Below are 12,033 nucleotides of genomic sequence, written 5' to 3'. Positions count from 1 at the left end.
TTAAACTGCTGCTGGCTTTAGTTTTTGAAATTGGATTTATTTATTGTTATTTTTTAATTGCATTGTGATTTTAATTAGAATTTGTAACCTCCAGCCATCAAATTAAGCAAGAGGCATTATCACAAGGAGACATTCCAGCAAAGCAAAGTTGAGAAAGGGGCACAGCAGGGTCATATGTGGTGTAGCCCAGGGAGAGCCCTGGAGGGGCATATTTGTACACATCACCCAGCTTGAGGTTTTCCACATCAGGCGTACACACACCTTTTGCCTCTTAACTTGCATCTACTAATTTATCAGGAAAAAATATACAAGGATAGGTGGGGAAATGTACTTAGGATTTTCTACTTTTAAAATATTATTAGAAATGCTGCTAAGACTGCAGAGCTGTTTCGATGAGGTTCAAACAAATACCTTTTGCTCTAGTTTGTGAGTATGGTTATACTGAGGCTCATTGATGCTTCAGTGCAGACTGGATTCGATCACTTATAACAAATCTGGCATGCTAATTATTTCAAATATTGTATTGTTTTTAAAGCTTGCACAAACACAGTTTGCTTCATAATATTGGAGTAGAATATGGTTTTAACCCACTATGTATCCAGTGTTTCTATGTAAAATTTTGCATTTATTTTCAGAGGATGGACCTTGGAGAATGTCTGAAGGTGCACGACTTGGCATTAAGAGCCGATTATGAAATTGCATCCAAAGAACAAGACTTTTTCTTTGAGCTTGACGTATGTTTTATTTTGAAGCTATTTCTATCTACTAAAAGCTAGAGAAAGGGGAATGGGGAAGGAATGAGACAAGTGCACAGTGCAGTTGTGTTTTTAAAAACTTGTAATTCTATAAAGAATCCTAGTAACTAAGTGGCAGCTTTTGCAGAATTATTTGACCAGTACATGAAGTGTAGTGAAATGTTTATAGTTCCATATCCTCAATACGGAATTCATAACTTTTGACAATTATTAAGAATGGGAGGGGTCGTTGCTATTCCCCACCCTCCACCTCCAAACTGTCTCCAAACATTTGCCTTTGTACCTTTGACACACACTAAGAGTACACAACCCTTTTTAAAATGAAGGCATGGTAGGTGTCATTTCTTCACTCCACATCCCACAGTACCAATAGCTCCACATCCCACAGTACCAATAGTGTGTAAGAAGAAGCTTTAGTCTTGTAACATTTGCGCAGTGGGAAGCTAGGGTATTACTCCTTGTTATGTGAATTCCATATACATGTTACTTTCTCACTTTAAAAACTCTTTGCCAGTTCAAATACAGTTGCAGATGTGTGTCAAGCCAATATGATTGTACCATCTAATTTTACCATTTGAAATGGCCCACTATGTGATCTGAAAGGGAATGGTAAAGTGTTAAAGATTTAGTGTACTTGTTGCTTGTTGCATTGAAAGCAATGCATTTAAATGTGGTCTGAGTTGCATTGCTTTAAAATCTCCCAGGAAGTCTAGAGGGTGAGTTATGCAAATAAAAAAACTTTAGAACTTGAATAAAATACAAAAACCCAAGCACATTTTAAGGTTGAACCAGCAGTCAGTGTAGCAATGCTAGCCTTATTTTTAAAAAATGCTTATTTCTGGCAGTGATACTCCTTTGATTGATACCTTAGATTGGGTTTTTTTAAATGTATTAGGCAATGGATCATCTACAGTCATTCATTGCTGATTGTGATCGAAGAACTGAAGTGGCAAAGAAAAGACTGGCTGAAACCCAAGAAGAAATCAGTGCTGAAGTTGCAGCCAAAGTAAGCATTTAAGACTCCCACTCTACAAGTCACTCCATAATTATTCTAGCTTGATTTGTTAAACCATTATTTCTACAGTAACTCTTTAATGTGCAAAAAAAATCACGGTAATCACCCTACCTATCTCCTTAAATCATTTTAGCAACGCTCTCAGGTTATTAGAAGTCCATTTAGCTGTTGACAGGGCCATGCATAGTTTAAGCTTCTCTGAGTTGGATCCAATTCTCTGGGCTCTTCTGATTTTAGCATTTTATGTTTTCTCCTATGTATTGCAAGCTTTCTTGAATTGAACTGAAATGAATTCATAGGTTTTGAAAGAAAGTTCAGGGAACTCAAAATGCAAGAGCAGACTTTGAGAACCTTTTTTCCTGCTTGTAAGAATTAGGAATTCGGTGGCTCTTCTCTTAACTGAAAAAAGATCTGCCTTAGAGGACAAGAGAATATTTTTCTTTTGTTCAAATAATACCCACTCCTATGCCATAGTCATCTTAATTATTGAGGGAGTTACATATATCTAACTTTGGTACAAGGAAGGAACATTAGGTGGTTTTTGGTATTGGGGAGGAACTTAGGCAGTTGTCTCGTGCTGACAAAGACCATTGGACCATCTAGCTAAGTATCATTTACAATATCAGTGGCTCTCCATGATTTCAGACAAGGTTCTCTCCTAATTCCACCTAGAGATGCTGGGGACTGAACCTTCTGCATGCAAAGCAGTTGTTCTGACATTGAGATAGGGCCCTTTCCCATTTTATACTTGTGTAAACGTCAGTGGGTTTTTGTTTTGTTTTACTGGGGAAATACCATGGACTAATAAATTACAGTGAATGTAATGCATACTGAAGTTTTGGGCTACCATTCTTTATTTTTTAAGTGTAGTTAAACCTTTTATCTCATAATGCTCTTTCTAAAAGTTATATGGCTCAAGAAATGAGAGACCAGCAGCCCATTTTTGTGCATAGATAACTTAGCTGGGTTTTCCTAAATCTTGGGTGGGGGAGGGGGGCAGGGACCAGAAAAATGCCAGAACCTGCCCAGTGAGGACTGATTATGTGCTTTGGCCACAGAATGCTGATTTATTGTTGCTGTGTGTGTAAAACCAGGGTATGAGAGGGTATGGAGAGTCCTGGAAGAGAGCATGATTGGCTAGCCAACTGGAATCCTTAACAGAAGTGCTCCATACTGTCACATTTTGTTGTAGGTCCTACTTGTGGGTTTATAGTACAATGATTTTTTGTGCATTATTGAATTCTTGTAACTGTAAGTCTTACATTTTCTCCCATCTTAAAGGCTGAAAGAGTCCATGAACTGAATGAGGAAATTGGAAAGCTGCTTGCAAAGGTGGAACAACTTGGAGCTGATGGAAATGTGGAAGAATCTCAGAAAGTAATGGATGAAGTGGAGAAAGCAAGGGCAAAGAAAAGAGAAGCAGAGGTAATCTGAAATTGCATTCTTTAGTGGTTCAATTTAGTGCAGTATTTGAAAATCATGGTTAAAACACTGGTCCCAAGTTTTCAGTCTATATTGTTTATCAATAAGTTAATTCACAACATTAGCATATAGAGAAGTCTTAGATGGTTACAACTTCATCTGTTGTCCCAAAATGTCAAATAAATCTATATATGAATTTAAGAGTTGGGATTTTATTTCTAGCTGATTTCACTTCTTATCACGTACTGCAGAAGGAGAAAATAGCATGAGGGGACTCATGCAATTTCTTTCCTTCTGCGGTGCTGGGTACCTCCAGCTACCACCCAGTTTCCCTTCTAACCTTTTTCTCCAGACGCCTACTTATTCCCACTGTCTGTTTCCCCCCTCTCTTCCTGTGTCAATTTTAGATAGTAATCTCCTTATGGCAGGAAAGCACCATGTGCCTAAACTGTGCTATATAAAATTGTTATTATTATATTGGCTGGCTTCTAAGCTGCATTTGTGAACTCCCAGTACTGGCTTATGTATAGAAACAAATGTAATTTCATCAGCAGTGTCAGTTCATTGTTTTCCAGCTTTTTAACTGGAAATCCTTATAATTACATTCTATTTGTGTCTTTTTCTCCTCCTGCCCCCATGCTCATACCAAGCAGTTTCTTTAATAATCTGTTTTAAAATCAAGTTTATTTCTCCATTATTGTTTCGCTTACAGACAATACACCTATTCTACACTGGCAGTTCCTTCAAGTTTTTTTGCCCTTCTCTTCCCTACACCAAGGGGTATCACACTGGGCAGATAATCAGCAAGTTATTCTGATCTTGGCAAACCAAACACTCACTCTAATTTTGAACCTAATGTCCCCATGGTAACAGGCCTGGAGGCAAACAGAGCTGCTGAGAAAGGATGTGTGTTTGCAAAGAAAAGCTTAAAAGTAGCTAAGAACACATAAGAGGGCCAACCCTCCTCCCCAAAAAAGCCCTGACCCACTGTGATTTTGTCAGTGGCCTTTGGCAGCCAAACAATGCTGTGTATTAGTTGGAAATCAAAAAACTGGTAAGAGGCAAATTATTTATTAATTAATTTATTTTAAAAAATGTATATTCCACCCTTCCAATGTCTCCTAGGGCAGCAAATGGCACAAATGATGAAATAATTAAAACGTCTTTTTAAAAAATTCCAATACAGATGCACCGTTGGCCTGTTTGAGCCTCTTGCAATTTATAGTATAGCTAAGTCGGGAACGGCTGGAACCCTATACAGAAGCACCCCTGTTAAGAGAGGAGGATACATTGCGACATTTTGTGCAAGTCTAACTTGTTAGAAATAGTGGCTGTTGTTGCCTCTGCCATTTGGCATCAGTTTTATCCAGGAAGTGTGCAGCAGCAGAGTGAATAACCAGCAAAATGTCTGTTTGTGCACATGCATATGCTCTGTAAAAGGGTGGAACTCTTTAAATCTGAAGCTGCAGGCTTGAAACTGTAGGTTGGGAAATTTTAAAAAATGAAAAATAAAATTTATATTAATGAAACTTTAGGCTGGAGCTTGTGCATAAAGGTAAAGGTACCCCTGCCTGTACGGGCCAGTCATGTCCGACTCTAGGGTTGTGCGCTCATCTCACTCTATAGGCCAGGAGCCAGCACTGTCTGCAGACACTTCCGGGTCACGTGGCCAGCGTGACGAAGCTGCTCTGGCGAGCCGGCACCAGCGCAGCACACGGAAACGCCGTTTACCTTCCCACTGTAAAGCGTAATTCATCACCTGTCCTTTATTAAGGAATGGAAATGCTGGCTTTCTAGCTAGAGAAGGCACATTATATACTTATCAAGAATATGTTTTATTCATGCATTTGAGATAAATATTGTGATGTCTTTGCAGGAAGTGTACAGGAATTCCATGCCTGCTTCCAGCTTTCAGCAACAGAAGCTTCGAGTTTGTGAAGTATGCTCAGCATATCTTGGTCTACATGATAATGACAGGCGGCTTGCTGATCACTTCGGAGGAAAATTGCACTTGGGCTTTATTGAAATAAGAGAGAAGCTTGAAGAACTCAGGGTAAATAAATATTACATAAGTACATTAATTTTAATGGATCTATTCTGAATATGATTTAGTTGGATATCATATCATGCTTAATATGGGTTTGCATGACTCCAGGTGCTCTTAAGTAGGTAATGCAACTAATAAATGTATGAAATAATCATAGAGCCATAGGATTATACCGTTGGAAGGGACCCCAAGGGTCATCTATTCCAACTCCCTGTGATTCAGTGTTCAAACTCCCATTGTTCTAGGTGCATTTTGCAACAGGAAATTTCATTAGCGTGAGCATTTTCTGAGCTCTGGGTGTGGTACTGTGCCTAAGATTTCAGATTATAACTGCAGAGAGGAAGGAAAGGAGGAGCTTTTTCTGCCTCCCCACTTCTAGATACTCTCTGAAGACTGGAGAAGAGACCCTCTTAAGAATATTAGGGGAGTGGGCAGGGGAAGGACTAGACCATGTGAAAAGTGAACATAGTATTTTAGCTGCAGTTCATTCATTATCAGCTTTGTATTTTTGTTATAAAAAAGGATGCCTGGATATTCCATTGTTTCGCTCATAACCTAGGTTTAAGGTGCCATGTAGCTCCTAGCTTTCATATCTCAGTTTCTAACACACTACATGAGAAATGGCCTTTCAACCTCTGATTAAAAACCTCCAAGGAAGGAGACTCCACCACCTTCCCCAGGGAGTCCATTCCACTGGCAAACATCTCTTAACCGTCAGAAAATTCTTCTTGATACTTACTTGAAATCTATTTTCCTGTAACTTGAATCCATTGGTTCGAGCCCCAGCCTCTGGAGCAGGAAGAAACAAGCTTGTGACTAGTGATGTTAAATTCTCGAGAATAATCTTTTGGAGAATATCCTCGAGAACATTCTCAATTAATGAGAATATTAGAGAATTTTCATTTAAAATAGAAGAATATTCATTTTAATGCATTGAAAATGATATACAGTGGTGCCCCGCAAGACGAATGCCTCGCAAGACGGAAAACCCGCTAGACGAAAGAGTTTTCCGTTTTGGAGGTGCTTCGCAAAACGAATTTTCTATGGGCTTGCTTTGCAAGACGAAAACCTCTTGCGAGTTCCTGCGGGGGTTTTTCCCTTTCCCCCCTTTTTCTAAGCCGCTAAGCCGCTTATCAGCTGATCCGATCAGCAGATAAGCCGCTAATAGCGCTAATCCGCTAATCTGTCAATGGGCTTGCTTCGCAACACGAAAAAACCGCTAGACGAAGAGAATCACAGAACAGATTCTTTTCGTCTTGCGAGGCACCACTGTAATTAGTTAATATACATGTCTGTTCATGGGTAAACTTGTTCAGATGGCAAGCAAAAACTGTACAGATACTTTTATTCAATGGGGCAATGCAGTAAATTCACCTTCTTTGATTTTTTTGCACCAAACTTGAAATTGATTGTATAGGCCTTGGTACTTTAAGTGTATAAAACATTAAAGCTACTTTCTGTAAAAAAATATTACACTGTATGGCCAAGGGTATAGAATTGCTAAGAATAAGGTCACACCAAAATAGGGGGGAAAGGCTATTACATATAGTTGAAATACATACAAATTCAAATGTTCATAAAATTAAATGAATAGCATTTTTAATACTAAAAAAATGTGTTTTCTGTAGCTCACATTTCAGAACTGCCAATGGTGAATAGCACAATGCCCAGTAATGTAACTGGATCAAAAAAATCATTATTCATTACTTACACTGGCAGTTTCATAGCTTGACTTATTATTTACTAGATTTTTTAAAATGTGGGTTGTAAAACTGCTTTTTACATTAGAATTTGTGGAGAATATTCTCTGGATAATTTTCTAGTAGAGAATATTCTCACCTCACCTCACTACTCACCTCTTTACCAGGCTAAACATACTCAACTTCCCCAACTGTTTCTCTTAAGGCTTGGTTTCCAGACCCTTTATCATCTTGGTTGCCCTCCTCTGCACACATTCCAGGTTATCGATATCCTTCTTAAATTGCGTGTCCAGAACTGGACACAATACTCTTAAGTGCTGTCTGAACAAGGCAGAACAGAGTGATACTATTACTTCTCTTGATCTCAGAACATTGTACTACAGCAGCCTGATGCAGCTTGAATAGCATTAACTTTTCTTTGCTGCAGTATTGCACTGTTGACTCGAGTTAAGCTTGTGGTCTACTATAACCTCTCACAATAAATTCAGTGCACAGAGCTTCTAGATCAAAAATTTTAAATATTGGTCTACACAGAAAAAGAGAACTCAACATTAAGCAAAATAATTTAAATATTTGTAAGTGTCCACTAACTGATTAAAATACCTTTGGGTGATTATTGTATCTTTCTTTCACCTTCATTTGAGCTATCCTGGTGTGTTGACAAGAGAAATAGATGTGCCTATCAGTCTCTGCAACTTTGTATTTGTTTTTCAGAGAATTGTGGCTGATAAGCAAGAGAAACGAAACCAAGAACGTCTAAAGCGTAGGGAAGAAAGAGAGAAGGAAGAAAGGGAAAAGCTAAGGAGGTAAAAATCAAGAAGCATTAATTTTCTTATGTTCCCCATAGGTTTCATATTTATAGCAAATAATGGATTTTAAAAGCTTATATACTTGGAAAGGCAACAATTTTAGTTTTCATTAACAATGAAAAATAGCTGGTACATGCATCTTTTTGACATTGGAGCTGGGATTGACCTGGATTTTGTATTGCTGCAGAGCATAAGCTGTGCACTTGCATGCAAAATGCATCACTTCAATGATACTCACTTCCAAATAGTGTACTTTGTATTTTGACTTCACAACATAAAAATTTACCTGTATTTTGCACTTTTTTCAGATCTCGATCTCATAGCAAGAACCCTAAAAGGTAGGTTATAATTCCTTTTTCTTGTAAATTTTCACAAACAGAACCATTAATAAATAATAATATAATCTCGCTGGAGATTACAAACACAGTCCTAATTTTCTGCACAAAAATGAAGTTTCAGTTGTTGACTCCAGCAGATACATTCAAAATCTCAAGTGATTCATCACCCAACTACGGAGAAATCTCACTGGATCTCATTTTGTATATAGTGCCTTTCCGCTTCATTAGTTGCTGGGAAATTAGCATCTTTGGTCCTGCTTATTAATGTGTAAATTTGTGCTAGAAATCTCAGTTGATCCTCTTTAGTTAACCAAAGATTATGTAGGTCTTCTGCAGAATTGGAATTTCATGAGTCGCTTCAGATGCTACTGGATTCACTGTGGCTGTGGGCCATATTGTTACTAGCTATTGAACAATCATTCGAGGCTTAAGGTACAGGGTGAGAGATTGAATTGGCTGCTTTTTCAAGCCAAGAGAAATGTTTATTTAAACTTATCATTTTATATATATATATATATATATATATATATATATATATACACACACACACACACACACACACACACACACACACTGCTTGATTGTAAAGGAGGGTAAAAACCTCTGAAGTTTACAGTGATATTTCTTTAAAAAACTATTAGTTATTTATTAAAAACAGTTAAACAGGAACTGGGAGGAACTAAAAAGATTAAAACCAACACTTGATAAGAAGTAAAACATATGTAACTTCTGTGTGTCTGGATAGGCATCAAAACGAATATAGAGAAGGCACCTGCCTGTTGTCAATAAGCAGGGAGTTTGTTGCCTTTGTTTTTGGTATTTTAGGTCCAGAAGTTCCAGATTCTAGCATGACATGTCCTAGCATTGATATAGAGTGCTTCTGCCTTGCTGCTGTCACACAACGTAGGTAGTTATTCTTAGTAGTAGTTCAGAAGAGCTACAAGGCTTTTCATCTGCTTCAAAGAGTTCTGCTAAACTCCAAAACTTGCAAACTCCTGTGCAGTACAATAAGAGAGTGGTGACCCTGTAGGTTCTGTTAATGTATTTGCTGGTGGTTCTTTCTCATCAGCTATAAATCTCTTTTCAGGTCAAGATCCCGAGATCGCCGTAGACATCGATCTCGTTCTTCCTCACGTGAGCGAAAGAAAAGAACTCGCTCCAGATCCCGTGAGAAACGTCACCGTCACAGGTCTCGTTCCACCAGTCGCAGCAGGAGCCGCAGCCACCAGAGAAGCAGGCATAGCTCCCGGGACAGGAGCAGAGAACGCAGTTCTAAAAAAAGGTAACATTTAGGTCAGCAAGAGGAGCAGTTAATGTCCTCAATTTTACTAGTTTATGTGCAGAAAAGTTGGTAGAAACGTTATTCTGTCTTTGATGGTAGTTAGTTTATTCTTAAATGAGGTACAAGTCCTTTGTCATGGGCACTAGTTTGATAATTTGTATTTTTAATGGTTGGATTATTGTGTTTATGTTTGCATTTATATTTGTAAACTGCTTTGAGAAACTTTTGTGATGGGGGGAAGTTGTATTTAATTTGTTTAAATAACAGTGTTTCTGCCCTTCTTTCCAGGACCTAGCACCAGGATATCAGCCATTTCCACATGCTTATGTGTAGAGTTCATTTTTGTAATATCTAGATAGTGCCACCACTTGAACTTTATTCAAATGCTTTCTCAAAAGCATCTTTTCATTTGAAACCTTTGACTTTACTACTTTGTTTCTTTTACTGTCAGAGTTTAGACTGTATGCTCCTTGACAGATATTGTCTCTTAAGTTCAAGTTGTTTTTTTAATAACCATAGGTCAACACAATGTAAGATAAAAGAACTTGTAGTACAAATCACCTTAGTTTGTAGCTGTTGGAAGAACATATGTTGCTGGAATTATATAGAAATAATCTGTTGGCATTGAATGCTTGGAACCTGTACCCTTCTACTAATGTGCAAGCTCTTATTATCCTAACAAGTCAAGTGATGAGAACATTGGCCTGGCTTGCACATAATGGTAAATCATGGTTTAAACCATGACTTGTTTGATCATTCAAACTGCCCAGCAGCTTAACTATGGTTTGTTTAGTGCAGTGTTTCTCAGACTTGGATCTCCAGCTGATGTTGACTACAACTCCCATGATCCCTAGATAGCAGGGATGATGGGAGTTGTAGTTCAACAACATCTAGAGACCCAAGTTTGTGAAACAAGCTGGGATTGTTTTATCTTCTCTGGAACAATTTGTGGTGAACCCGTTCATTAAATTATGGCTTAAAACCTTATTTAGCATTGCTTGTGAACTAGCCCGTGGCTTGACTTATCCAAGAAATGTTTTTGCTCTAATTGCAGCATAGTTACATCAGTTGACCAGTAATAATATTGACTGTGATTACATGAAAATTGACTAGCTGCAACAGTTTGTCTCTTCCCCTTAACTTTAGAATTATGAATAGAAGGAGAAGGCAGTGGATTCCAGATGTAGCAAGTGATCCTAGTTTGACCTCATAACATTTTTTTGCTATGCCTTCTTAAGCTCTGTTAGGCAGTTTCTTGCTGTGCCCTTTTATGTTCTGTTCAGCCAGTCTCTTTCATATTAATAAAATTAAAAACCAAATGAAGTAATGTTGGTTTTCAAATGCATTGTATTTTCTTTCCAGATCCTCAAAAGAAAGAGCTTCCAGAGATCAAGAGCGATCAAGAGACCGTAACAGAACATCACATGACAAAGAAAGGAGTCCCAGAGAAAAGTCACCTAGAGACCGAGATTGCAAAGACAGGAAGCGTTCCTATGAAAGTGCTAATGGCAGATCAGAAGACAGGAGAAGCTCAGAAGAGCGTGAAGCAGGAGAAATATAATTGGCTGTACATTCACTTGATCCTTTAGCTTCCTATGGAGTTGCATACTGTGGTTTAGTTTACAGTTATTCAAAGGGACACCAGTGAGCAGTTCCACACACTGATCCAACTAGGGTAGATGTACAGTGTATAAAAATGGTTATAATGAAGTCTGAATTGACCCCTTTCAGTTGATGACAGCTAAAGCAGTGTCCTTTTTTTCTCTTTTCCAATAAACTTGTAAAACATTATTTTCAAAGATCTCTCTTCAAAAAGACAACAATTTTATGTACCAAGACGTAGATCTCAATGTTTTATTCTCCTTTTTCAATACAAGTTATAGTGAACAAACTATATTGTGCTCTTTGCCTTGGATGCATTCAAACCTTTATAAACTACTCTAATTTTCCTCCAGTCGAAACAGCAGCACTGAGTGGTTTTTAGGGAAGGCGGGTGGGTCCCAAAGCTTTTAATTAACTCTATAATACGGTGTTCTCAGTTGCTTCTTGAGAGCCTAGGTTTGGCAGTATGTTTTAGACGGGATGTGTGCTGGAGAAAATTGAAAGTTTTTGGTTTTTTTACAGTGCCCATTTAGACTTTGAAATTGAACAGCTGTTGCATTTCATCCTTTTTATTAATTTCTATTGAAACTTTGAAATCAAAACCAGTCCCATATGTCTGTACCACTTGATTGGTATGTGTTCAGTATACTTGGTTCTTTTTCCATAAGATTTTTTCTGCTTTTCTTGTGGGGTGTTAACTGCACATCCTTAATTGTAAAAAACAACAAACCAATAATAAAATAAATAAATAAATAAAATAACAATTTTGTCCCTTGAAGTAGCTGTGTGTTTCCCCACTCCTTCCTCGCAACTAAACTGCTTGTTGATAATGTCCATGCTTTCTATCAGGTAAATTGTTTCTGGAACCTGCATGGTGATATATTGTTTTTTACCTGGATGGTAACACTGTGTTTGAGGTACACAGTTGTAATAATATATCCCTTTTATGAAACAGACTATCTGCATTTTGAGGAACAGCAACATCGTGTTGCTTTACAATGGCAGCTTCCACTTGGGGAGGTTAAGATGTTTATAGAATTTGCTGTTAGCATGCCCACACAGA

The 12,033-nt window shown here is 37.9% G+C and overlaps 1 protein-coding gene across 3 annotated transcripts in view; it reads left to right on the top strand.

The window, feature by feature from the left end:
- The window catches only part of LOC310687519 (putative RNA-binding protein Luc7-like 2), a 28,088-nt gene extending 16,340 nt beyond the window's left edge, over positions 1–11,748 (top strand). For all 3 annotated transcript variants that reach the window (XM_083462662.1, XM_083462660.1, XM_083462661.1), the window contains 8 exons: positions 636–734; positions 1,651–1,761; positions 3,052–3,195; positions 5,069–5,245; positions 7,654–7,745; positions 8,057–8,086; positions 9,174–9,368; positions 10,731–11,748. In XM_083462662.1, the coding sequence (XP_083318788.1) occupies positions 636–734; positions 1,651–1,761; positions 3,052–3,195; positions 5,069–5,245; positions 7,654–7,745; positions 8,057–8,086; positions 9,174–9,368; positions 10,731–10,929 (1,047 nt within the window). In that variant the 3' untranslated portion in view covers positions 10,930–11,748. The remainder of the gene's footprint in view (positions 1–635; positions 735–1,650; positions 1,762–3,051; positions 3,196–5,068; positions 5,246–7,653; positions 7,746–8,056; positions 8,087–9,173; positions 9,369–10,730) is intronic.
- The last annotated feature ends 285 nt before the right edge of the window (positions 11,749–12,033 follow it).

Source organism: Podarcis liolepis (assembly GCF_965112155.1).
Source record: "Podarcis liolepis genome assembly, chromosome: 10".
In the NCBI taxonomy this organism is placed as follows: domain Eukaryota; kingdom Metazoa; phylum Chordata; class Lepidosauria; order Squamata; family Lacertidae; genus Podarcis; species Podarcis liolepis.
The sequence above is the reverse complement of the archived record's forward strand: the minus strand, read 5'-3'. Positions and strand labels throughout refer to the sequence as shown.